At 40.2% G+C, this 24,526-nt stretch overlaps 1 protein-coding gene across 2 annotated transcripts in view; it reads right to left on the reverse strand.

The window, feature by feature from the left end:
- Positions 1–6,166: 6,166 nt before the first annotated feature.
- IL1RAPL2 (interleukin 1 receptor accessory protein like 2) overlaps positions 6,167–24,526 on the reverse strand; it is a 563,242-nt gene continuing 544,882 nt past the window's right edge. For both annotated transcript variants that reach the window (XM_034782543.1, XM_034782544.1), the window contains 3 exons: positions 23,741–23,884; positions 18,822–18,992; positions 6,167–8,928 (listed from right to left, as the gene is read on the reverse strand). In XM_034782543.1, the coding sequence (XP_034638434.1) occupies positions 8,231–8,928; positions 18,822–18,992; positions 23,741–23,884 (1,013 nt within the window). In that variant the 3' untranslated portion in view covers positions 6,167–8,230. The remainder of the gene's footprint in view (positions 8,929–18,821; positions 18,993–23,740; positions 23,885–24,526) is intronic.

Consider the following 24,526-nt stretch of genomic DNA (forward strand, 5'->3'; position numbering starts at 1 on the left):
TGGTAAGACAACTCCCACCTGTTTATGCTCTCTGTATGTGTGTATATATATCTCCTCATTATATGTTCCATTCTATATGCATCCGAAGAAGTGGGCTGTAGTCCACGAAAGCTTATGCTCTAATAAATTTGTTAGTCTCTAAGGTGCCACAAGTACTCCTGTTCTTCTTTCTATGTACAATGTAAGAAGCGGCTTTCGAAAATTGGGGTCTCTCTCTTTAATCCCTTCTGTTGCGGGATTAATTTTTCTATGCTTCCTTGTAGCTACTGGCAGATGTTACATTTGACTCACATAGACACTGGTAATAGTATATTGTACGTTAACTTTTTCACATCTCATTAGATATGATTCTTATTGAGTATCCTCTGAGAAGGCTAATTTACATCAAGTCTATGCAGGATCAGGGTCTGGATTTCTCATGGAAATGTGTTTGGTAGCAAAAAGCAACCTCCCTTTGAGTTTTCTGCATGAGAGTCACCTCTCCACGTCACAAAGCCTAGTGCCAAGTTCTGAATTCCACATCGTTTGCATTCAGATATCAAAAACACCAGGGCTCCTCCCTGTGAATTTTCATCTTCACCTCGGCTCTGCTATACTCTTCCTTCAGAGCAGGGCACAGATTGTTGTACAAATCAGTGGTTCTCAAACTAGGGCCGCTACTTGTTCAGGGAAAGCCCCTGGTGGGCCGGGCCGGTTTGTTTACCTGCCGCGTCCGCAGGTTCGGCTGATCGCGACTCCCACTGGCCGCGGTTTGCTGCTCCAGACCAATGGGGGCTGCGGGAAGGGTGGCCAGCACGTCCCTCTGCCCGCGCCGCTTCCCACAGCCCCCATTGGCCTGGGACGGCGAACCGCGGCCAGTGGGAGCCGCGATCGGCCGAACCTGCAGACACAGCAGGTAAACAAACCGGCCTGGTGCACCAGGGGCTTTCCCTGAACAAGCGGCAGCCCTAGTTTGAGAACCACTGGTACAAATCACTCGATACACATGGAGCACAATCCAACAAGGTGCTAAGCATTCTGGGCCCCTATCCAGCAAAGCACTTGAGCACAGACTTAACTTTAAACACGTTAGTCATCCCACTGAACTCAACCCCAGTCCCACTGGTTTTGAATAATATTAGTGCCATTGGATTTAGTAACAGCTATGGGTATTGAGCACTTCTGCACATCAATCTACTCCTGTTTTATTACTCCTGATTCGGGGCCTAACTTTAGGGACCTATATTTGAAAATTTTGGCCAACGCTAATACCAGACAGCCATGTACACCACTCAATATTCCATCAACAGAAACCGTTTTAAAGACTTAAAGAAGCTTATAACACTCATCCAATAGAAGAGAGTTTGTTTGGACTTTGCACTGAAGAAAATAAAGCTCTTACAACCTAATACAGCCAATTACATGGTATCTGGCACTGGTGCAAAATGAATTAGGGGAGTAGTTTACAGTATATCTGCCATAACAATCTGGCTCATCTTGAAAAACGCAATTTTTTATGTATTTGTTTCCCTGCTTGGTCTATAGCTGTGCGGCTATATTGCAATGAAGTGAAAATGCTGACAGCTTGTGTTCTGCTTCTATTGGCAGGGTTACTGTTTTATCATTTATATGACAAATGTTTTGGCAAGGTTCAATAGTTTTTGCTTTCCACTTTATACAGATTTTCTATATTTCTCTTTAGAGTGTGCTTGTTAAACCCTATTTTGATATTCTCCATGTAGGGTAGTTAGTGTGTTAACCATTAAGATGATCCAATGTCTTCTTGTTCTAATTATTGAAAAAGACATCCTCATTTTAGCATCACAGGCAGGTCTGCTCAGTTCTTCAGGGGAGTAAGGTTAAATACATCTCAATGGCAAGGAAAGTTAAACCAACACTGTCTTTATGGAACACAAGTGGGCTGTTTCTTTCCCATTTTCTAATTTAATTTTTTCTAAAACCTATAAAGTATTAAAAAATCTTTTCATTTTTTCATGTTCACTCCATGCATCTGAAGTGGGTCTTTTACCCACAAAAGCTTATGCCCAAATAAATCTGTTAGTCTTTAAGATGCCACTGGACTCCTCTTTGTTTTTTTGTTTTTTTAAATCTTGTGTTTTTTCATTTTAACTATGCTAATCAGGGCAGAAACGTAGGTAAGTATTTGGACAAGACTACTTTTGAAATATTTAAATGTTAACCACTTCCAAAAGTTTATTTGCGGGGACATTTCATGCATTTTTTCATAAACTTATAAACAAATATTTACACAATTAAATAAATGTGCATTATTATTTTATAATGTTAAGTACCTATTTTTCCTTATGATGTCATAAAGCATGTACCAGCCTTTCCCAGAAAGGACTGTCAGAGTACTGGACCAAGGGTAGAATTTTCAAAAACATCTAACTGACTTTTGAGCCTAAGTTCCTATTTTCATAAATGACTTAGGTGTTTAGGAGTCTAAGACCTTGTCTACATTAGGAAAGGATTTTCTGGTAGAACTATGCCTGCTAGCCCTCCCAGTGGAGACATAGTTTATACTGGGAAAAAAGCCTTCCAATGGGAGTAATGGGGGCAAACAATCTACCTACTTTTAAAATAGAGCTTGATAAGTTTATGAATGGGATATATGATGGGGTTGCCTGTGGTAGCAGGTGACTGGAGTGGATGATCCAGGAGGTCCCTTCTAACCTTATGCTCCTAACAGGAATTTGGCAGGCATTGGGCTGTAAGAGCATTAAGACATCATGGTAATAGGTGCAGAATAAACACCCTAGTCAGATTGATAGGCCCAATCCTGATCCTGTCTGCATCCATCACACGGTGTTGGCAATAGGGCCATACTGCTGGCAATCTCAACAGGTTTAAAGAATCCTATGCTCCCTCATCACTTAATTTGAGTGTTGGAGAACAGGTGTGGCTGCCTCCACATAGGCGGTATTTGTAAGACCTCTGCCCTAGCTGCTGTATATGGCACCTGGAACCCTGGGGCATATCAGGGAAGGACTGGTGAGAAGGTTACTGCTAAGATGAATAACTGAAGAAACTAAATGGGCTACAAAGTGAGCTTCCATCTGCCAGTTTCAAGATGTTTCTGTGTGCGAGATACTAACTAAAGATGGGGCCACTTGTACTGAAGAAAGACCTGGCCCCACCCTACTACAGTCAGAGCTCCCAGTAATCCTCCTAGGAACAGGCAAATGTCATATGTGAACTACAAGAATACAAGGACCCTGATACAGTCTTGTCTCCCCCTTGTGCCTGTGTTGAATAGCATGGTGCTTACTCCTTAGGGTTCCAGTAACCTCTATGGTCTCCGCAGGTGTTTGAAAGCTGGTGAAGATGCATAAAAGACCACTTGGGGGGTAGGAGCTCACACAGATCACATTCCTGGTCCACCACACCAGGCAGCTCCATGCCAGGTCCTGTGGATTAGGTTCAGATCGCCTCCCTAGCAGACTTAAATGGCCTTGAGATTGATTGGTCTGATGCAAGGTTGGGTTATGCAGCATTAAGGGGTTATCTCACCCCTTACTGGCATACCATAGGGCCAATGGTTTGACCCTTGTCATGTACTGAGGAACTATAGTCCACCTGTGAGCTATGGCATAGCTTCAGAGGAGTTGCACACAGCATCAGATGGTGTGGCTGGGAAAACTTACCAAAGTGACCTTGTACACAAAGAAGAAACCTCTGATCTCAAATCAGCTACTGACTTCCTGGAGAGAGTTCAATCCCAGGTTAGCATGCATTGAAGATCGTCTCATCTTTACAGCCCGCAGTATGGAACCTGTTAATGGTGAGTCTGTCGAGGTATTCAGATCAGTTCAGAAGATGGAAAATTAAAAGCCCAGCTAGGATACTGCCCTGAAGACTTAATCCTGTGAGCTGCTGAGTGTCCCCAGCTCCAGTACTTCTGAGGATTGGGCCCAGAGAGGGAAGAGGAATCCCATAATATGAAAAAGCCTAGAATAAAAATCTCTATGGGTTGTTCAGCCTTATGGTATAATAAAGCTCAGTTATTGGATTTTATTCAGAAGGTCTATTACCAGGTAAAGGGCATTTTTAAAAAGTGACCCGTGTGAGTTCAGTAAAGCATTTACGTATGTGCTTAATTTTAAGCACTTGCTTAAGTTCCACTGAAGTAAATGGAACTTAGGCATGTGCTTAAGCATTTTGCTGAATGGGGATGGACTGCTGACCCAGGAGAAACTCTGGTGAGAGCAGAGTAGAAGCATTTTTAAAACCACAAGGTAGTGATATTTTTAAAGGCATTTGTTATTTTTTCCCTAAGTCCTTATCTTGTTTATAATTCTGAGGTACACTCAATTCCTTTCCCAAGGCTAAATAGCCCTGAAGTACCACAGGTTGTGTTAACATTGAATTGAAACAAAGCAAAACACAAAACCAAGTTTGACGGTAGTCAGCTTAAATAAGTAAATAGTTATTAGCCTCTTTGTTTCTTTGTGTTTCTTTTCTGGATTATTCCAGTAAACCTGGATCTTTGGAGTCTGCTCCAATGCACACTGAAGCTGATGGGCATCCTTCTAATGGCTGCAATGGACTTTAGATAAGCCTTATATAGACAGAGGATGACAACATTTAATTATACAGCCTTCTCATTTAGCAAAATGGATATTAACTATTGAAACACTGGTCCATAACCCCCCCCCTACATAGTATGATTCATTGTAATTACACAAATCATTCCAAGAACAGTCAATACTCACTCAGAATTGGCACCTCAGTCCAAGTTAAATGGTCTTCTGTCTGAATTTCCCTCACTAGAATAGAATTAGTAGAAAGACTGAACAGATTTATATTTCCAGCTTTATGAATCTCATTTTTATAAATTGTCTTTTCGTTCCTACTCGATTTTTTGGAAGGTGTTTCACACAAAAGGTCAAATGTATGTAAAATAGTTTTCAAATACTACTATGCTATAGATGCCATTTTAAAAAGATGACTGTCATCCCCAACCAGAATAACCTTGTGGTTACCATTTAGACCTTTGCTTATCCATAGAGCCAGTTGCAGTCTGGAGCCTGCACGTTACTCAGTTTGCTGCTATTCCCCTCCCTCCTTTTGAATTTCCCATCTCTTCATGGCCATTTTGCATTGCTAATTATTTTCTGCCAGCCAAAATCTCTTTCTCTAAGCAAGTAGAACAAATACATTGTTTTTCTAAAGAAAGTAAAGCTAAACACGTTGTATGCAATTCCTTATTTCAGGTAATGACGTTCTCATGGGTATGTTGGAACATATTAGGACAAAAGTCACTTTGGCCTCAATCCATTTCTCACTGAAGTCAATAGAGAGACTCTCATTGACTTTAATGGGAGTTTGATAGGGCCCATTAGGTTAAATTCACCCCAGGTACAGTGGACCAGCACATTGTCTACGCACCACTCAGGTCCCACTTAACTCTAAATTCTACCCTTTGACAAAATTTATCCAGAAGCTTAATTGCTACTTAAGCAAAACTAGAATTCCACCATGTACCATAATTTCTTTGTAATGTGAATTAAAATAAGTGGTATCTCTTGCAAGACCTATTCCCCTTTCCCATACTCAAAGCAGAGGGCTACGGCAGGTTCCAAGTTATGTATATATTGTAGCAGTATGTGATACACAATTGTAAATCTCCGATTAAAAAGCAGAGTGTGATTTGTCATCTATGACTAAAATATATAGATACATAGATACACAATGTGTTCTGAAAAATGACAGAAAAACTGTTCTTTTCATGTTACCCTAATGCAAATGTGACTGCATTTTGTTGTTGAGTATCTACTGTTCTGAGATACATATTGTGGCCAAGCAACTCAAATTGATACCCATGTTTAATCATTGTAAATAAAAGAAGCAGATAGACCTGCATGTTTTCAGAGTTGGCATGCTCAATACAGAACTAGTAGGTTTAAAAATCTCACTGAACATTCTATGTGAATTAAGAAGATTTTAGAAGAATGTGAAAATGAAAATAAAGTACAGCTTTTCACTTAAACATATGCAACTCTCTTCATGCAGAATTTTGTTTTAGTTTTTTTTTAAGTTACACTTTGCATTAAAGAACATAACCAGTGTAAATACAATCTGTAACACTTATAAAACAGTGCAAACCTTGTAAATTTCATTTTTTTTTAAATACATGTATTTATAATGGAGGTAAAATCACCTTCTTTCTCAATAGAAAAATATTTATATTAAATACCTACATATGTTGAACTTAACTTTACAAAACAGTAAGTTATAGTTCCACATTTGTATTAAATTACTATCATTTCTAGTTTCCACATTTACTGTTAGTGTCAAATGCATGTATGTCGAGAAAAACAAAATAAACTTGTATTGAGAACAGAATGAAAATATTACAGTTCATAACTAGTGTGAAGGGGTGCAAGAGAAAGTTGATAAATATTGTGAGAGAAGCAATGAAAAAATACAGAACTTCATGAATTATTGCACATTTGAGTTCATTCTTATGACCTTTGGGCAAATACTTAATTCTTTTGATCTTAAGTTGGTATTCATTTTAATTTTACTGCACTTATGATTTAAAAAACATTTACAAAATGTGAGAATTTACTATACCTTGATTACTGATTGAATCACAGGCAGCTATGTGCAGAGTGCAAACTTTAACTTATGCAATCAAAAAGCAGCAAGACTAAAAAAAAGATATTAAAATGTGGGACACATTGTCTTCCAGAAACATATTTCTGGATTTGATCCTGCAGCCCTTACAGAGGCAAAACACTAAAGTCAATGGGAGTTTTGCCTTGCTAAGAACTGCAGAATTGGTTCCTGCCTCTGTTATTCAGAACTTTTTCTTCAAACGCTGTTGTCTCCATTGGCCCAATTCTATAACCCTTAATCATGCGATTAGTCCTTACAAATCCTAATGGTTTCCAAGAGACTCCTCGATTAAATAATTAATGATACTTAGGACTTGGAGAATGATTGTTATCCCTAGAGCTCAGAATGCTTACCAAGGAGAAGTAGCATTATTCTCATGTGACACATAAACTACTCAGATGAGTAAGAGATGCATGAACTGACCGTAAGAGCTGCTTAGGCAGCCCAATCTACATAATGTATCGCTAGAAGCACTGAGAAAAGAAATACTTGTGCCTGAGCCATAGTAAAAGATATATAAATTGACAGGTAGATATAGAGACAGCATATTCTCTCTTTCATAACTACAGTTCAGATGATTATCACTGCAATTGAAGTCATATTAGTAGTAAACCTGAATAATTTAGCTCTTAATCTCTGAATATTGCTGTATTAATTTTCTATTGCTAGTATTCTCAGTAACATGTACATTTTAAATTGCAACTGTTTCAATTTTGGAAAAAAATATGTAAAATTACATGGCCATTAGTACAAATCTTACAACACGTCAGGAGAGTTTAAGAAATCATGATTTTGTTAACAGACAATGAAGTTTGTACTTGAAATGTTTAAAAAATGGCATTTAAAACTGTAACATTTGTGAAATCTAATAAACCACAGAAAAGTTGTTTGGAATCATCCTAAACATCTGACAATATGCTAATAATTTGTTAATAAAAACACACAGCTAACCATCGACTAGGAATAAGATATGCCTCAATAACAAAATGAATGGATGCTGATATGAGCAGTTGATTTATTCTGCAGTTACTGTGCACTTTATTGATAAACTAGTAAGTCTTCATCCACATTGGTGTATCAGCCGCTCCTCTTCTAAAATGTACTTGTGACATCCTTATGGGAAGTGCTGCCTACGGTTTTCTTTTGAGAATGGTTCACCCAGTGTGCTCTACAAAGACATATTTTCTTTTATAGCATGTTAAGTTTAGAATTTGCAATCTGTACTAAAGTTTATATTTTCTTTTTTTTAAATTCTGTGTAAATAGATGAAATCCCATTACATAAAGATGGGTGTCGGAGATCATATACGGTATTGAACTTCCATCCATACCAGACTGTAAAACATATATGTTAAAATCAAAGGATATATTTCCCCCTTCAAAGAATCAATACAACTATACATTAAATGATATGAGCTACATATTAAACTACAAAAGAAGGTCCCCTTTGTCAATAATTTGGAAATGTAAACTAAAAATTCAGGTACAAAAGTGAGTAAATGTGTCTCTGCCTCCAATCTGATTCGGCACCCCGTGGCATTGATTTAATGTTCTTTAAAAATCTGTCTTCATGGTGCTCAGAAAGCATCTCAAAAGAGATCTCATCTTCACTACCAAATATCACTTGTGAAGCTAAGTTCCTGGGATGATAAAGGTAGCAAGGGGTTGTTCCTGTGAAATTCTTGGGTGTCCTTCATGGTATTATTAAGAGGTAGCTGTCCATTTAGTAGTGTCAAGGGTATGTTACAATAGGTGTGGTGATTACTTATGGAAGCTATTGGCATGGTTGCTGCTGACATGTCATACTCGTATCCTCTGCAATAATGTCTCATTTGCATGGAATCCGTTTGATGGTAATCGGCTAAATCTGCTTGAGATGCTACAAAAGTGGCAGAGGCGCCTGTCATAGCAAGAGACGGTACAGTTTGGAGGTCTCCAAAAAGTCCTTGTTCTGCAGAGTCCAGGACTTGGCGCCGAGATAAAACCTCTTTTTTCTTCGCTGGCATTTCATAGACTAAGCGCTTCCAAAACTTAGAATTCAGTTTGCTACTTTTTGGTCCTTTCCACTTGACCACTGAGAGAAGTTTGATGGTGTGCTTTAAAGATTCCACTTCGTGGTAATTCACTTTGCCTTTTAAGTCAGTACACTCAATCAAAATAACTTTGATTTCTCCACTGACTAGCATGTTATGGAGTCTGTTTTCCATCTCAAAAATACTCCATCCTCTCCTGAGAACATAGTCTGGAGTTAACACGATAATGAGTCTTCTGCTTTGCTCAACACATCTTGTGAGATCTTCAATGTATGCTACAAATTATAGAAAGAGAGAGAGAATAAAATAAAGAAGTCTATTGTGTTAAAACATTAGCCTTGCAATTAAGTATACTAAAATACTAAGGTTCACTAAGGGTCTGATCCCACACCATTTAATGGAGCTTTACAATAAAAATATGATTGGACATTAATAGACACCATCTCTCTATTTACATAAAACTTAGAAAAGGAAAAAAGTCTAGCTCCTAATGGTTTCCCCATATTAATCATAGTATAGCTAAGATTGATTTAACTTCCTCACTGTTCAGCTGCATTTCAGTGACTTACAAATGATAATATTTGTTTTTCATTTACGGAAAAGTTTTAGCTCTAGATCAGTGTAACTTTTGTGTAAAGTATAAAATTCACAACACATGCTATGGCCATTACTAACATTTCTTGGGTTGCAAGCTAAGGTACAGTAATCAGTTCTTATGCTTCGAGGTGTAAAGAACGGAAGGACACGAGGATGCTTCAGGGTGCATGGATTGTAGCTAACCGGAGCTCGGGAAGGAATCCTCCATCACCACATGTACAAATTATGTTATTGGAAAGGTACAGCATGGGCAGCTTTTACCGTTTTGTACACACATTGACCACAATCTTGGAGGTCCAATGATCTCAATCTTGGAGGTCCAATGATCTGTTTTAATATTGCAAATCTATGCTTCTACGTACACAAGATAATTAACAGAATCGTCATTAGATGATGGGGGAAAAAAACCCCATCAAATGGAAAACATAAGCAAATATAGAATTACTCAAAGGCGTTTATTTTCTGAGGTACCATTGACAAGGAAAATATATTTAATTTATCTCCTAGAACTGGAAGGGACCTTGAAAGGTCATCGAGTCCAGCCTCCTGCCTTCACTAGCAGGACCAAGTACTGATTTTGCCCCAGATCCCTAAGTGGCCCCCTCAAGGATTGAACTCACAGTCCTGGGTTAGCAGGCCAATGCTCAAACCACTGAGCTATCCCTCCCCCCATATAGTCTACCGCATTTATGCATGCTAACATTTGCAAGGTATTGGTGTAAGCAGAGATGCTGTACACCATCTTCCCATTTCACAAGGTCAATTTATCAGCCCAGAATATATTCTGGGGGTTGAATCTTAGTTTGTGTGTTTGATAAGCCTGACAAAGGAGAATGGGGGAGAGAGGCCAATGAAAGTAATCTGACATGGACCTCTTTATATCTATTTACAGAAGTCCTGACCCCAAACCATTCAAAGCCATGGAAAGGCTTTCAGTGGGTGTTGGATCAGGCCCAGAAAAATAATAAACAGCGATAAAGGTAGTGAGAACAGAAAAAAATGTGTTTTGGTTGCATATCATTTTGCTGGTAACACTTTACTTTTTATTACACAAACTGTTCTTTGCAGCTATGCTACTCAAAAGCATGCAGTCTGAGAAAGGAGGGATGGCATGTGTTACAAATGAAGACTTAGACACAGGAGCTGCACACAACAGGCCTTTACTCAGCACAGGGCAGGATCTCTCTTACACATACTGACCTCTAGCAGGACGAATGGTTACAGTACACTTCATTGATCAACATCTTTTACTGTAATACTTATTTTTATAGTCCCAGGCAAAATGCCGCGGCATGCTTATTGACACCACTTCCCACCAAATAGATAGCTACAAAATAGGCCAACAAACATTCCAAAATATCTTCATTTCAGGAGACTCAGGGTATATTTAGCATAAAATCTGCCTTTACCAGCGTTTTATTTCACCACTTAGCAGCAAGAAAAAATTATTTCACATATGAAAAAAGCAAATTTTTATACACCCTATAGACAAACAAAAATTTCAAGACATACACATACAGTACAAATGTTTATGCAACAATCTTTTTAGTTAAAGTGTTATGATCGTTTACTCATGCAGCATATACAGTTTGATATTTTTTTCTTAAATTGATATTTTCTAAGGAAAAAACATTGCTCTCTCTCTCTAAAATGTTTACTTATTGAAGTGAAAATTCAGCATTAAAATCAGGGTGAAAATCAGCAGCAATAGGAAAGCTATCAGCAGAACTGGTGAAACAAAACTGAAGGAAAGGTAGAAATGTTCAATACAATGGAAAGAGATTATCCCAATGTATCAACAGCTCAGACTCTTCATTTTCTTCCTTTCTTTCTGCTCCCAAAAAGAAAGAAGTTAGGTGGGAAGCTTCATCATTAGAGGTTGGATCTGCAAGATACAGTAAAACAACAAACCATCATGCATCTTTCCTGATACATTTTCATTCCTCCTTCAAGAAATTCAGACTACGGGTTTGTACAAGAGCATTTTTATTGCATAGGACACAATATTGTTCAGTCAGTATCAGAAAGTCCCACATATTCAGTTTAATACTATGCATAGCTATGCAGGTACTATGCATGTCTGTTACAAATCACACAAATTTTTTTTAAAAAATCAATCCATTGCACTTATCTTTTTAAAGAAATTGTGGTGATATTTTTAATTGCAACAATAAAGCTAATATTATATCAATTCAATTGAAAACTCACCAGACTTAGCTCTTACATCCTCTATAGCTGAAGAGGCGCTCTGGGGGAAAAAAGACACCCTGGCTTCCCCCTGTGAGCTCTTCACCCCTCTGTGTTTCTCCTTTATTTTGCTGTGTGCAGTTTAATTGGTGGACATTTAGAGCTCTTTCTACAGCCGACTAGAATTAGCCCTTACAAGGTTACCTTCAGCGTCCTTTCTCAAACCTCAAGTCTGCAGCTGGGTCACAAATAGACCTGACCAGTGAACAAGGGATCCTTTGGGGCAGTGAGGATGGAGTTGAGAATAGTGGCTTGCACACAACTAGACACACCCTTCTATGCATCCCAAAGGAAAGGCAAGCAGGTCTTGAAACTGCTCGGCCTATAAATACACAATCATTCCAATATCTTCACAGCAGTACGCCAAGTTCCAGCCTGTGACTCCCTGAGTCTGTACCAGCCAGATTCCTGCATGAGTTCAGGGAGTCTTGGAGCTGCACTAACTTATGTCACATGGCTATGGTCCTAAGGGGCTTTATACCAGTGGAGGATCAGCACAGCCCCACCCTTGAATACACCATGTGGGGCTAGGCTGGGTGGCTGGTACAGGAGCTGGCTGTACTGGCATCACACCACTAGGAAGGTCTCTTCTTCTAGGAGAATTTTCTGCTGTCAAGTTATGGCCAGAATCCAGTTCCCTTGTGGTGGTGGACAGAGGCTGGGGCCTAACACAAGATCTGATCACCACATTTATTTTTTATAGGGGAACGTTGCCTTGTGATTTGGAAAACGTGCACTAAAACAAAGCCAACATTGTTGCCCTCTCTGTAATGTCCCTGCTTGTGGTGAAACAGGCAGGCTGATATTCTCTTGCAACAGGCGCAGAATATTCTGCTGTTGCTCTTATGCCATCAGTGAAACAGAGCGCTGAGAAAGCATTTCAGATGTGAAACTTAAGTAGGGGAAATCTCCTCTGCCAATTTTACCACCAGTTGGAAAGAAAAAAATAATCACAAAGTTCTGCAAATTTCATAAGCAACATAGAACTACTTCAGTGCAATTGTATTTCTTGGAGTGGCATAACTAATCTTCAGCTGGTAGGAATGAGCGTAGCTGCATTGACTTCAACAGCTCAATGCTGATTTGTACCAGTTGAGGATCTGGCCAGAAATGAGAGGGACTGGGAGTGGAAGTTGTGAGGTTCAAAGGGGAAAGTCTGCTTCCTGTCTCGATCAAGATAATTTGCTTTTGATCAGCAGCATTTTGTGACCATAAAGATTCTCAAAGGGCAGTGAAGTAGCATGGCCACTGACAAAAAACCAAACAAACTAAAAAACAACAACAAACCCCCCAATCAAACCAAACAAAATAAAACGGAAGGAGAAATGTTCAACATTGATCAAAATAGGCAAAAGGCATCTTTTACGTTTTATTTATGAGTTTGATTCAGGCAACATGTGGTCCATTTTGTCTCCTGTTTTGGCTGGTGGGTACTGTACTCTAGAAGAGGATGAGAGAGTGAACAAAGAACCCAAACCCTACAAAATTCAAGAGGCACAGCAATTTTTCTGTTAGTGGGGGTATAAGCTAGTTAAAGAAGGTGATAAGAAAACACATTAGCCTCTGGTTTGCAGAATCGGGACTCCCCTTTGTAGCAAAAGAAAAGAGCAAGAAGTAACACAGAAAAGGGTAGTGGGAGCACCAAGTCTCACCATGCAAGCTGTGTAATTTCCCATCTAGCATTTGTGAGTCAGACTTGACTGGGAGCTGACACAGAGAAGCAAAGAACTAAAGAGGAACTCAATGGACGGTCAATACAGTAGCACTATAATGCCTGTATTATGTATTCTGAATGTAGCGTTATTACATAAAGATTTTTTTTAGGATCTCACATCAGACACTAAAGGAAATCGTAAAGTTCAAATACCAAAGCCATCTACTGCCTTATGCAGCACATATCGCAATGAATGTATTTATTAGTTCCAGTTTATAAAATCGCCTTTGCTAATAGGTGCTAGAACAAAAATAAGATAAAACAAGACAAGCCGGAGGGGAAATCCCCCATTATGTTAAACCTTCCTTCTTAACCTGTAGCTCTCAGTTTGTTATTGTTCAGCTGAGTTGGTTTCAATGAACTGGTTCCCTTTTGTCACCCTACCTGTAAATAAAGTGAATAAAAAGCAAACATCCTCCCTGGTACATGACCAGAGTTATACCAGGGAGGAATAGGCCCCCAGATCATTTGGGTTTGGAAGCCCTATTCCTAATAGTTATCTTCAGAAAACTTGTATGGCTAGCCTGTATGTTAGGCCTGGACAAGAATATGGGGAAAGCAAGGGGCCTGCCAACTCCCTCCCCTCTTTTGCAGTGGTCAAGCAAAGCCCCTGGAAAAAGGACCTGGAAATTAACAGGGCAATAACATCTACAGGTGGAAGGGTAGGGCGAGAGCAGAGACATATTCTCTCCCTTCACTTGGGCTAAATAGTAGAGATGGAGCAGTCAGATTAAATCATTTACCCAAGGTCACAAAGGAAGATTGGCAGAGCCAGCTATAGTTCAGTGCCTAAGCCCCCAAACTATCCACTCTCTACAGTCTGAGCCCGCTAGCTACCAATGTGCTTTATTGCAATATTCTGGATGAAATGGCACCCGCTCATCCTGGTTTTGGCATCTCTAGGGATTTTATCCAACTGTTAGGAGGATAAGTGTGAGTTGGGTTGGCGTGTTACTATAGCCCTTGATCTCTTGTTCAATTTGTGTCAAATTGTGTCAAACTGTGTTGTAACTATACACTATAGTGTAATTACATAGACTGATGTGGACACATATCTACTACAAACTGGACCAACAAATTAATTTGCACTGCACGTAGAGCGGGGCCTGAGCTGTGAAGTTTGGATCCACACTCTGGATTTGGATATGAACTACCCCAGCATTTGAGGGTGTCAGTATTCAGGGTTCCAATCCAGCCTGTCACAGAAGTAAGACCAGGGTTATGATACAGACCAAGGCTTTTCCATAGTTTCGGTAGGGAATGGGGAGAGAAAGGGATTGAAGTATGTTCCGGTCCAGGCTCACCTCAAACTGTAACCAATCCAGGACCCCAGAAGTGAAAGCTGAATTTCTTCTTCCTCTGTGACAATTATAATTCCATCAACATCAGTATCCTCTTTGCAATATATAGTGACCAATGTTAAATATCCCCTACTTCTGAATAATGCAATGGCTGAAAGGTTCTTCTGTGTCATCTCCTCTATTCTTCAGCTTCATCAAATTATGATGAACTTGGGAGTCCCCCTGGGCAAGCTGATTACCCAGCAACAAGATTTACAGGAAGTTTTCTAGGTCATAGAACTTACCCCACTAAACACTCAGGTCCAAACCCTGAGGTCCTCATTCAGTTACTAAGCCATTTGTCAGGCAATGACTATATTCTGAGTAAGGATTGAGTAAAACACTGAGCAAGAACTTCGGGATTTCATGCTTTTATTGCATCCATATAACAGCTAGAGCTGGTGGAACATTTTCCACCAGAACATTTTTCCATTAGAAAATGGCATTTCATGAAAATCACAACTGTCCACAGAATAGGGATGTAAGAGTTTAACCGGTTAACCGATAAGCTTGATGCTTATCGGTTTCTGTTAATGGTTAAACTCCACCCAGGGTCCCGGCTGCCACCCTGAGCGTGGGGTCCCTCTGGGCTGCCGGCCCCATGTGTGGGGCTCTGCTGCTGCCCGGCATCCCTCTGCGCCTGGCATCCCGGCGTGCCTGGGGTCCTGACCATGCCCAGAGCCAGGTGCTTCAGAGGGAATGAACAGAACAGGGCAATTATTGAGTGATCCATCCCCTGTCCAGTTCCAGTTTCTGGAAGTCAGAGGTTTAGGGATACCCAGTTAGTTTATTGAAATAGACTTACAAATAGGTCTTCTTGCTTTTGGGGATCCCAACATAAGCAGACTCCATTACACCTCCTCCCTCCCCGTGTTTCTCTCAGGAAGGCAGAGATCATTCGTATTTTGCGATGATATTATTTTTATTCACGCATCACATAACACAGAAGGCAGAGACTGCTGTAAGCAGCAATCTGCCTTTGTCTGGTCTGGCCGCTGCAAGCCAGATTCCCACTTTCCAAAATGGAAGATGCCTTTTGATCTGTGCTGCCGGAACCCACTTGACAACGACAGCTGCCGCACATGCTCCCCCCGTATGGCCCCTCCTGTTCCCAGCACTCCCCATGACTCAAGAGCGGGAGCTCAAGTGCAGGGCTTGAATATGGTGCAGACGTACCAGCAGGAAATTCCCTCTCAAACAGGGGAATTCTCTGCTGGGTATCTGAGGCTAGGTTATGGCCCATTCACTCCCCCCGAGTAGCTTGCCCATCTGGCTCTATATCTTGCATATAAAGACAGTATCATAGAAATGTAGACCTGGAAGGGACCTTGAGAGGTCACCTAGTCCACCCCCCTTTGCTGAGGCAGGAACAAGTATACCTAGACCATCACTGACAGGTGTTTGTCCATTCTGTTCTTAAAGACCTCCACCTAGAGAGACGATTATATTTTTTTTCCAGCGGCTAAGCTAAGAATCAACTTGATTAAACCACAATCAAACTTGCCCTTTGATTTTACTGAGGTAAGCTTTTCAGTTTGTTCAAAAATGCCCTGAGACAAAATAAACCATCAAATACTATTTAACAAAATCTATACTTGGATACTTCCCAGTCCAGAGAGCAACTGTATGCATTGCCTCATGCCGGGAAGTCAGAGCAATAATGGACACCCTCCTGTGGCAGCAGTTTACAATTGCAGAGATGATCTGAAACCAGCCTTCCAAAGGATTCACGATTGACTATAGTATTGGAATCTTATCATCTTAAATGCACAAGAAAAGTTATACGAAGAAACACCCCAGATCATCTGGTGGGAAAGTGCTGCGTTATACTGAGTGTCATCAGATGACAAAATACAGTACATGAAAGCATTTCGCTAGAAAAATAAATCAGTTTTTCCCCCTGAAGGAATCTGCACCGAAGAACCAGACAGTCCGACAGAACTGTTGCTTTTGAGAGATTCGTTAAAAAATACATTGTGTGTTTCTTCTCCGGAGCGCCTATGCAGTCTATTCTGTCTGTTCTGTTTTTAATCTACCGTAGATAACCCTTTGTAATGTAAAATCAATATTAAATAGAACATCCAAGTAGGTATGTTCCATATGTATATGCAGGTACACATACGCTTGCGTGTCTGAACATTTTTTAACAAAAGTCTAATTTTTCCTCTAGAAATACAGTTCCTTTTTTTCACAAATCCCAGGCACACAAATCATGCTAATTTCAAGTACATATTTTATTCTGCATTGTCGTCATTAAGTTTGATTAAGCATTCTCGAGGTTCTATATGAAAGAATCAAGCCCTTTCATAATGCTGAAGCAGAGAGGATGGAGAGGAGAAAAGAGATATTAAATCTGTGAATGTTCATAAAATGAGCATTCCAGGAGATGTTAAATGAATACCCAAAGTATGATGACAAGTATTTGTTGAGTGTCTGAATGACAGGTAGTCAAAAATAAAATTGCATGCTAGTTATTGCAGCAGCTGGGAGAAACAGACTCATGTCAGATAAATCTTCACCTTCAATATGTTTATCATTAAAAGGATACGTTGAAACTCTCTAATTTACTTTGTACTATTACTACATTAAACAAACAAAATAAAAACCTGCTGCACGGACTGTATCTGAACCACAATTACTTACTATAATCCCTGCTAGTGATCAAGCCCACTGGGATTTTTATGGCAAATATATCTGTGTTTTCTCTCAACAGGATCTCACCTATTAATGTAACCGTTTCTCAGACGGGAAGGAGTACACTTCCTGGTTTGCACTTTGAGCCAGGAAAGAACAGTCTTGCCTAGGCATTTAACCCTTTCAATTTCACTGAGCAGTTTCTTTTGGGGAGAGAAGGGAACGTTTTGACTTTTCTATCTCCTGCTAAGAAGCGGTATGATATGCGAGGCTGATAGGGACCAATTCTGCAATGCTCTTCGGTGGTGTAAGGTCAGACCCTATTTGATGGCTTGTAGAGTTAAGGAGCACTGCAGTGGGGACAGGGTAAGTAGCCATATCTTACAGGCTGCAAATGCAGGGACAGCTATAATGCCTTCAGAAACGCCGGGGAAGCATTCGCTCCATGTGTAACAAAGAGGCAGTGTGCATTCTGACTAGCCAGTGACTGAGGCAAGGCGGGGGCAAAGCTGTGGCCCTGCTTCCAATTCATCCACATACTTAAGGGATAAGATGCCCAAATTTTTGGGGTGTGCGGTGGAGGTTGGTGGTACTGGGTAAACATCATCAGGTTCCTTTGCAGGCAAGTTGCTAAAGCAGCCGATTATAACTACCTCAGTATAGGGCAGGGCTTTCTGTACATCTACTTAGGAGCAGACATAGTCGGGTTTTATGTTTATATTTCTTTTACAACAACACATACACAGAGGTACATATTTCCCTTTTCTAACATGTCTTAGTGGAAGCTAACTGAATACAGACATTGCAAACTAAATTAATATTCAAAAGCATATTTCTCACAGGAGCATCTCAACTATTTGGCAAAAACACACGGTATAAATGCAAACAAACCGTGCGTGCAGAATCCATGAAAATTATGCACATTACAATGTCATTTTTACTTGGCCCACAACAAATCAGGAAAAAAACAACCCCGCTATAGATGTGTCATTGTGGTTACAGACATCAACACATGCAGCAGAATACTGCGACATTGCAGTGAAATTGATCTGAAATGGACAACTGCGTTTCACTAACTAGAAATGGGCAACAGAATCAGATAACTGAACAGTGCACATCCCTTTGAAAAACTGGGATTATTTACACAGTACAAATTATCAATGCAGCACTCGGACAAAACGCTAGTTTAAAAATGGCTCAACTGATGTTGTTAACTCGGAAACAGAAGTATAATATTGGCTCACTAAAATCAGAAAAAGTAGAAGACACTAGGAAATGCTGTATTGGTAAGGTTGCTGGGGACAAATAAGTATTTGCCTGAATGATAATTATTGAGAGAATCCCATTTTAAATGATACACTAGAAATGTGCTGTGTACCGATCACCCTTCCTAGCAGCCTTTTTACCATGGCTTCCAGTTCTGCAGAATCCAATCCTGCTTCCATTGAAGTGAATGGCAAAATTCCCATTGACTTCACTGGTGCAGGATCAGACCCTAAGCCGGAGGTCACACCTTGGTGTATTTAGGAAACTCTTGAGGTTCTGAAAGCAGGCTTGCAAAGAGAATGAACTGTAACTTAACATGCCTTCCCAATAGCATCACACAGGATTAAACCCAAAGTTCAGAAGTACTTACTCCCGCTAGGGATCAGGTCCCTATCTGGAATGAAGAGTTTGTATCCATAATGTTTTTCCAGAACATCTGGCAGTATTTCAAGTGCAAACTGCTCCTCTTCGTTATTATCGCAGTCTAATGCATCTGGATCCACTTTGGTGTAAGAGAGATAGGCATCGTATTCCTTGTTGTCTGTAGAAAAACAAACGCCTATTCACAGTCATCTGTTTGTAAATGGACTAGGCAGAGGTAAACTGTCTTGTGGCCTAGTTCTGAAACCCTTGTGTGTCATAACTCCTATCATGAGGTCAGTGGGGATTTTGCACGTGTAAGGAATGCAGTACGGGTGAAAATATTTTCTTCCTGGTCGTTCAATATCAAGGTTAAAAACCACTGCATTATGCCAAAAACTTTTAATGGTGAAACACAAGTGCTCCATATTGCATAATAGAGATTGTGAATTATTCCTGGTTTTATACATAACTTTCAACTCCATATGGCTTTATCAGTGGGTATTCATAAGCCTCGTTTTATCCAACTCTTTTTATAGAAGTTTTAAGAAGACAGCACTCATCTGTCACTTCCTCTTTTCCCTTCGCATGCTGAGCTGGTAAATTATGGCTTTCTATGGTTCAGCAAAAGGTAAACAGGTGCATTGGAGACTGTCCCACACCCGAACAGACTTTGGGAAAGTCCAAATGTTGCAGCTTGGGCTTCTTTGTCCTTTATACATAATGAAGGACCAGACTGCGCCTGATTGGTACAGGTGTATGTTGGGCAGGGGGTAGGGGAGGGGGAGGGAAGAAGTGCAGAGCTGCACCACCCCCAGGGAAACTCCAGTAGTTATTGTGCCTTAACCAAACCCAGACTTTCCCAGAGTTCACTGCCTGACTCACTTGAGCTCCTCTCTTAGCTGCTGGCCAGCTCTGCTGGTTAATGTGGAGGGATGGCTTGCACCTTTGTGGCACTTTAAGGAAGCAGTATAATTGGCCTAGCCCTTGAGTTGGCAGAAGGGGCACAACAGAGGGTAAGATTGTTGTGCCACTTTCCCCCACCCAGCCTACGCACCCACACAAGAACAAGGTGGGGACAATCGCACCCACATTGTACTACAGCATCTTAGCAGTGTAGCCAACTCTTGCAATGTTATTGCGAGTCTCATGATAACTGGATTTTTTCTTCAAGTCCCAGTTCCTGGATTCATGTGATTAGGGGAAAAGCTGAGCTTGCATTTAAAAGAAAAAAAGTTCCTAGCCTTTGTGTTTGTGGAAAGAAGCCTGAAAACCCGACTTGAGTAAGTACAAAAACCAAAAGGCAAATATAAAGAATCCCCAATTAATTTTTTTAAAAAATCTAATGATTTTTATGCTAATTTCAGGGTTTTCTTGGGCCTGATTCATCATTTTTAATGTTTGGGGTTTGTAATGTTGTCTTAGTTAATGGCCATTACCTTTATTATAGCCCTACAGTATTTCAGAAATAGTGGAAAAAATACATATGTGAAAGTTTTAACAGAAAGGTCTCTAGTGATGGCTACAAGCTGTCATTTCTTACAGAAAATGAAAAATCAAATCGTTAATGTAGTGAAAAGAGAAGTATGTGAAAGTGGGATTATTAAGCACCAATTTTCTGTAAAGAACTGGAAAAGATCTTTACAGCAGAGTCAATGTTCATCAATATTTTGTATTAAAGGAAGATAAATAGTTGATGAGAATGTGATTTATTAATTGCTGCTCTATAAATGATGGCTATTTCCCTAATATTCCTTAGATAAATCTAGTCCACTGTGGTTCATGAGCAAAAGCAGACAAGATGTGGGCATTTATTTACTTAGCTGTGGAATTGATTTCACGCTGAAAACAGGGTGCTCAAGTGAACTATTGGTTCTAAGACAGTGTGGTAAATTTTGATGTGATGAGCTAGGTCTTGCGTGATTACCTTCAATGGCTCAGTTAACAGAAACAAATCTGCCTTTAATCACCAGAGCAGCATGGGATCTAGTTTAACTGATATCCTAACATTTCATCAATATCAGCAAACTACTAGAATGGCAAGGATGGCAGCACTGCTGAGTCAGGAAGACCAGCAGCAAAAAGGGTTAAAACCAGACAGGTCTGGAGACTGTTCCAAAATCTGCCACACTAGGCAACAATGGAACCTTCCAGAAGGTGTTCAGAGGACAGCCAATGGGTGATCAGGGAGGCAGATGTCACCACTAACAGTTCAGGCCCTTGCCAAGGTAGTAAAGCCAACCCCGGGGATGGCCACTGTCGTTGGCTCTAAAGTAGAGTGAAATCAAAACAATCAAGCTACGATGTAGATCAGGTTAATACTCAAGGTTAACAAATGTCTGAACATTGTTTCAAATCTAACTTGCTATTGAGAAAAAATATTTTGTCTGGGAAACACAAGTGCATGTGTCTGTGTGTATTTAACACATGTGGACTTCCTGGGTCTGGTTTTCTAAAAAGCTAGGCACGTGTTTTGTATCTGATTTGCACACACAAATTAAATGATTGTGCACCAATGCTCATTTATGCATCCAACTGTGCACTTCAGTGTTGTCAACTCTCATGATCTTATTGTCAGCTTTGTGATATTTGGTGTCTTCCTTAGAGTTCTGGCTCCTGGAGTCAGGTGAATTAGATAAAATCTCTGCTTTAATTTTTTTAAAAAAGGCCTCTGAATAGGACCTTTTAATCCTTAGCATTTTTCTTTAAAAATATAGCGGCACACTTTACGGGATGTGAATTTACCCAAGAAAACTTACACAAGATATTTTTTAACTGTAGAATAAAACAAATCTACCTAGTTTCAGCACCTCCATTTAAAATAAATGAGAAAAAGTTTTAGGACCCAATCCTGTAACTGGCTCTATACAGGAGTACCTTTATGCCTGTCCTCACTCCTAACGCATAGGCAGAAGGAATATTGATACAGAACCTGTGATTTCACCAAGGCCCTGTGCCTCTGTGGATAAGACACTAGGCTGTAATAGCTCTAAACAAACCGGAACATCCATTGGAAATACAACCGTGTTTTTCAAATTTAACCACAGGCGCCGACTTTCTGCTTTTCCCGTGGGTGCTCCACCCCCGCTCAGCCCGAGGCCCGGCCCCCACTCAGTCCCTTCCCCAAGGCCTTACCCTCGTGCTGCCTCTTCCCACCCCCTCCCCACCTCCTTCCCCAAGGCTCTGTTCCCTTCCCACCTCCTCCTGCCCCCACTCCACCCCCTCCCTCAAGCGTGCCCTGCCCTCGCTCCGCCTTTTCCTGCCCCTACTCCTCTCCCTGCCCCCAGCACCTCCCACTCACTGCCGAACAGAGTCAGTGTCTATGAATTTAACAGGTGCACAAAATGACCTGTGTGCTGAAAGGACATTCTCTAAACCTCCATGAAACAGGGTTGTTTTTTAAATAAAAACCAAGCAAACAAGAAAAACAAAATCACATTAAAAACAGCAATAACTTGATGCTGACAACACAAGTCAACAGAACCCAGGCAATTCAGAGTTGAGGCTGGCACTCTGAGCTGCATCCCCAGCTGGTGTGAAGCATCAAAGTAAATAGCTGGTGTGAAATAAAGTCAAAAGAGTTACACCAATTTACACCACCTAAGAACCTGGCCCTTCTTTAGCTGATGAATTGTCAGTCTGAATACTGGCCATTTGGAAGAGATTTGTTTTGTGTCATGATATTTAACCATAGTTTCTACATTCTACTAATGCAGACAGAGTAAGAGGGAAATTATTTTCCTCTGCCTCATAAGTAGCATCCACAGTCTTGAAGCCAGCAGATGAAATTCTGGCCCCATTGACTTAACATATCCATCGAGCGTTTAATAGAAAGGATTATTATTTTGACACTGACACAGCTTACTGCCTAAGCAATAGTTCGGGGGAACTTTTTATTTTTGCATAAGAGGAAAAAACCTTCCCCGCTGCTTTTCCAAAATATAGGGTTTTTTTAGGTGTGGGATTTTCAAAAGTGCCTAAGTGATTCAGGTGCATTGACGTTCACTGGACTTATGCTCCCAAGTGGCTTAGAAGCATTTGAAAATGCCACTCTAGCTCTTTAGCAGACACAGAGTACACTAACATGGAACAAATTCTATGGACCTTTGAGTCACATCTGGGTTGCTTCCGTTTTACAGTATCTCAAAACTTTGATTTTGAGGCTAATAATGCAGTGGTGAATCCAACCTCATGTGTCTAGCAGTTAAAGTCCTGATCTAGCAAAGCACTTAAGCACATGCGTATTAAGCATGAGTAGTCTCATTGCAGACAAGGTAAGCGCCTACCATAGATATGAAGGGGGAAAGCGTTTAAAAATTATCTGCTTTACACCAAACTTCCAGTCCAGTCAGTCCTCTGAAATAGTCCACATATCTGCATTACATTATTTTCCTGCTCCCAACTAGTGTTTGATGGGGCGAGGGGGAGGGAGGAGAAATAGCATCGATGTATTAGTTAACAGAAATAATTACTGCGTTATTTTGCTGATTTTTTTAAATCGGCAAATATAGTGAAATTGTCCAGCAAGAACTATCCGTAATATGCACCTTACTGGTGACTGTTCTTATTGGGTGTGATGCTGGGAAACATGAATGGAATTTAAGAAATCTGAGGATGGGTCAGAACTGATTTTCACCTAACCGAATTCTTCTGAGGAATCCATTCACACTTTGTCCTCAAGAAAAGGATTAGAAAAGAGGCTTCAGAACAATTCCTTTATTGCCTGCTCATTGAAGTCAATAGAAATCCAATTAATTTCAGTGGATTTTGGAATAGGATTTTTGGGCCTTATCCTTCAAGGTGCTAAATACCTTCAATTTCAATTGACTTCAGGCACCTCTTGGCTTCAATCAAAATTAAGGTCCCTCAGCACTGGTCCCAGGATATCTATTTTGGGCTTATAGTCAATTTCCCTGAGAGACTACTTACCATCCATAGAGTCATCGCCTCCAAAATTCTGTCTATAGAATAGCATTAACTCTATGTTGTAGCATTTATAGATAGTCACAAGCAAAATAAGCAGGAGAAGGATAGCTCCCAATCCTCCGGCAAGCTCTATTTTGTAGATCAAATCTAGAATAAGCAGAAAAAGACAGACCAGTTATGATCCTTCCAAGCTTTAATTGCACCAATTCAGTGTGCAATCCCATGTACAACTGAGCAGCTTCTCTTTATTGCCATTATAAAATTAAGTCTACCTAATTTTCAGTTCATTAACTATTATTATACTTTACCTATTCACTCCTTCTACTGCCAGTCTACAATTGCCATCTAAAATTCATTTGAGGCTACAGTCATAACTCTTCGACAAGGGAATTATGCAGTGAATTTACACAGAGTATTAATCAGTCTCTAAATAGCTTGCAGAGGATAATTGTATATTACGTTTTGGCACAATGCGCCCAATACTGTACATGGTCTGTAAGAGTAATTATACTAGATGTACTTCACTGTTATTTAGGAGACTCTAGTTACCCAAAGAAAACCAAACAAAACTTTTATATTTATAAAGTCAGCAGGTGACTTGATTTTATCTGGTAGGCCAAGGCTTTGGCTAACTCATTTGAGAATTGTTCTAGCCCAGTGGTTCTCAAACTGTTTTACTGGTGACCCCTTTCACATAGCAAGTGCGACCCCCCTTATAAATTAAAAACATGTTTTAATATATTTAACACCATTATAAATGCTGGAAGCAAAGCAGGGTTTGGGGTGGAG

Source organism: Trachemys scripta, chromosome 9, assembly GCF_013100865.1.
Source record: "Trachemys scripta elegans isolate TJP31775 chromosome 9, CAS_Tse_1.0, whole genome shotgun sequence".
Taxonomy (NCBI): domain Eukaryota; kingdom Metazoa; phylum Chordata; order Testudines; family Emydidae; genus Trachemys; species Trachemys scripta.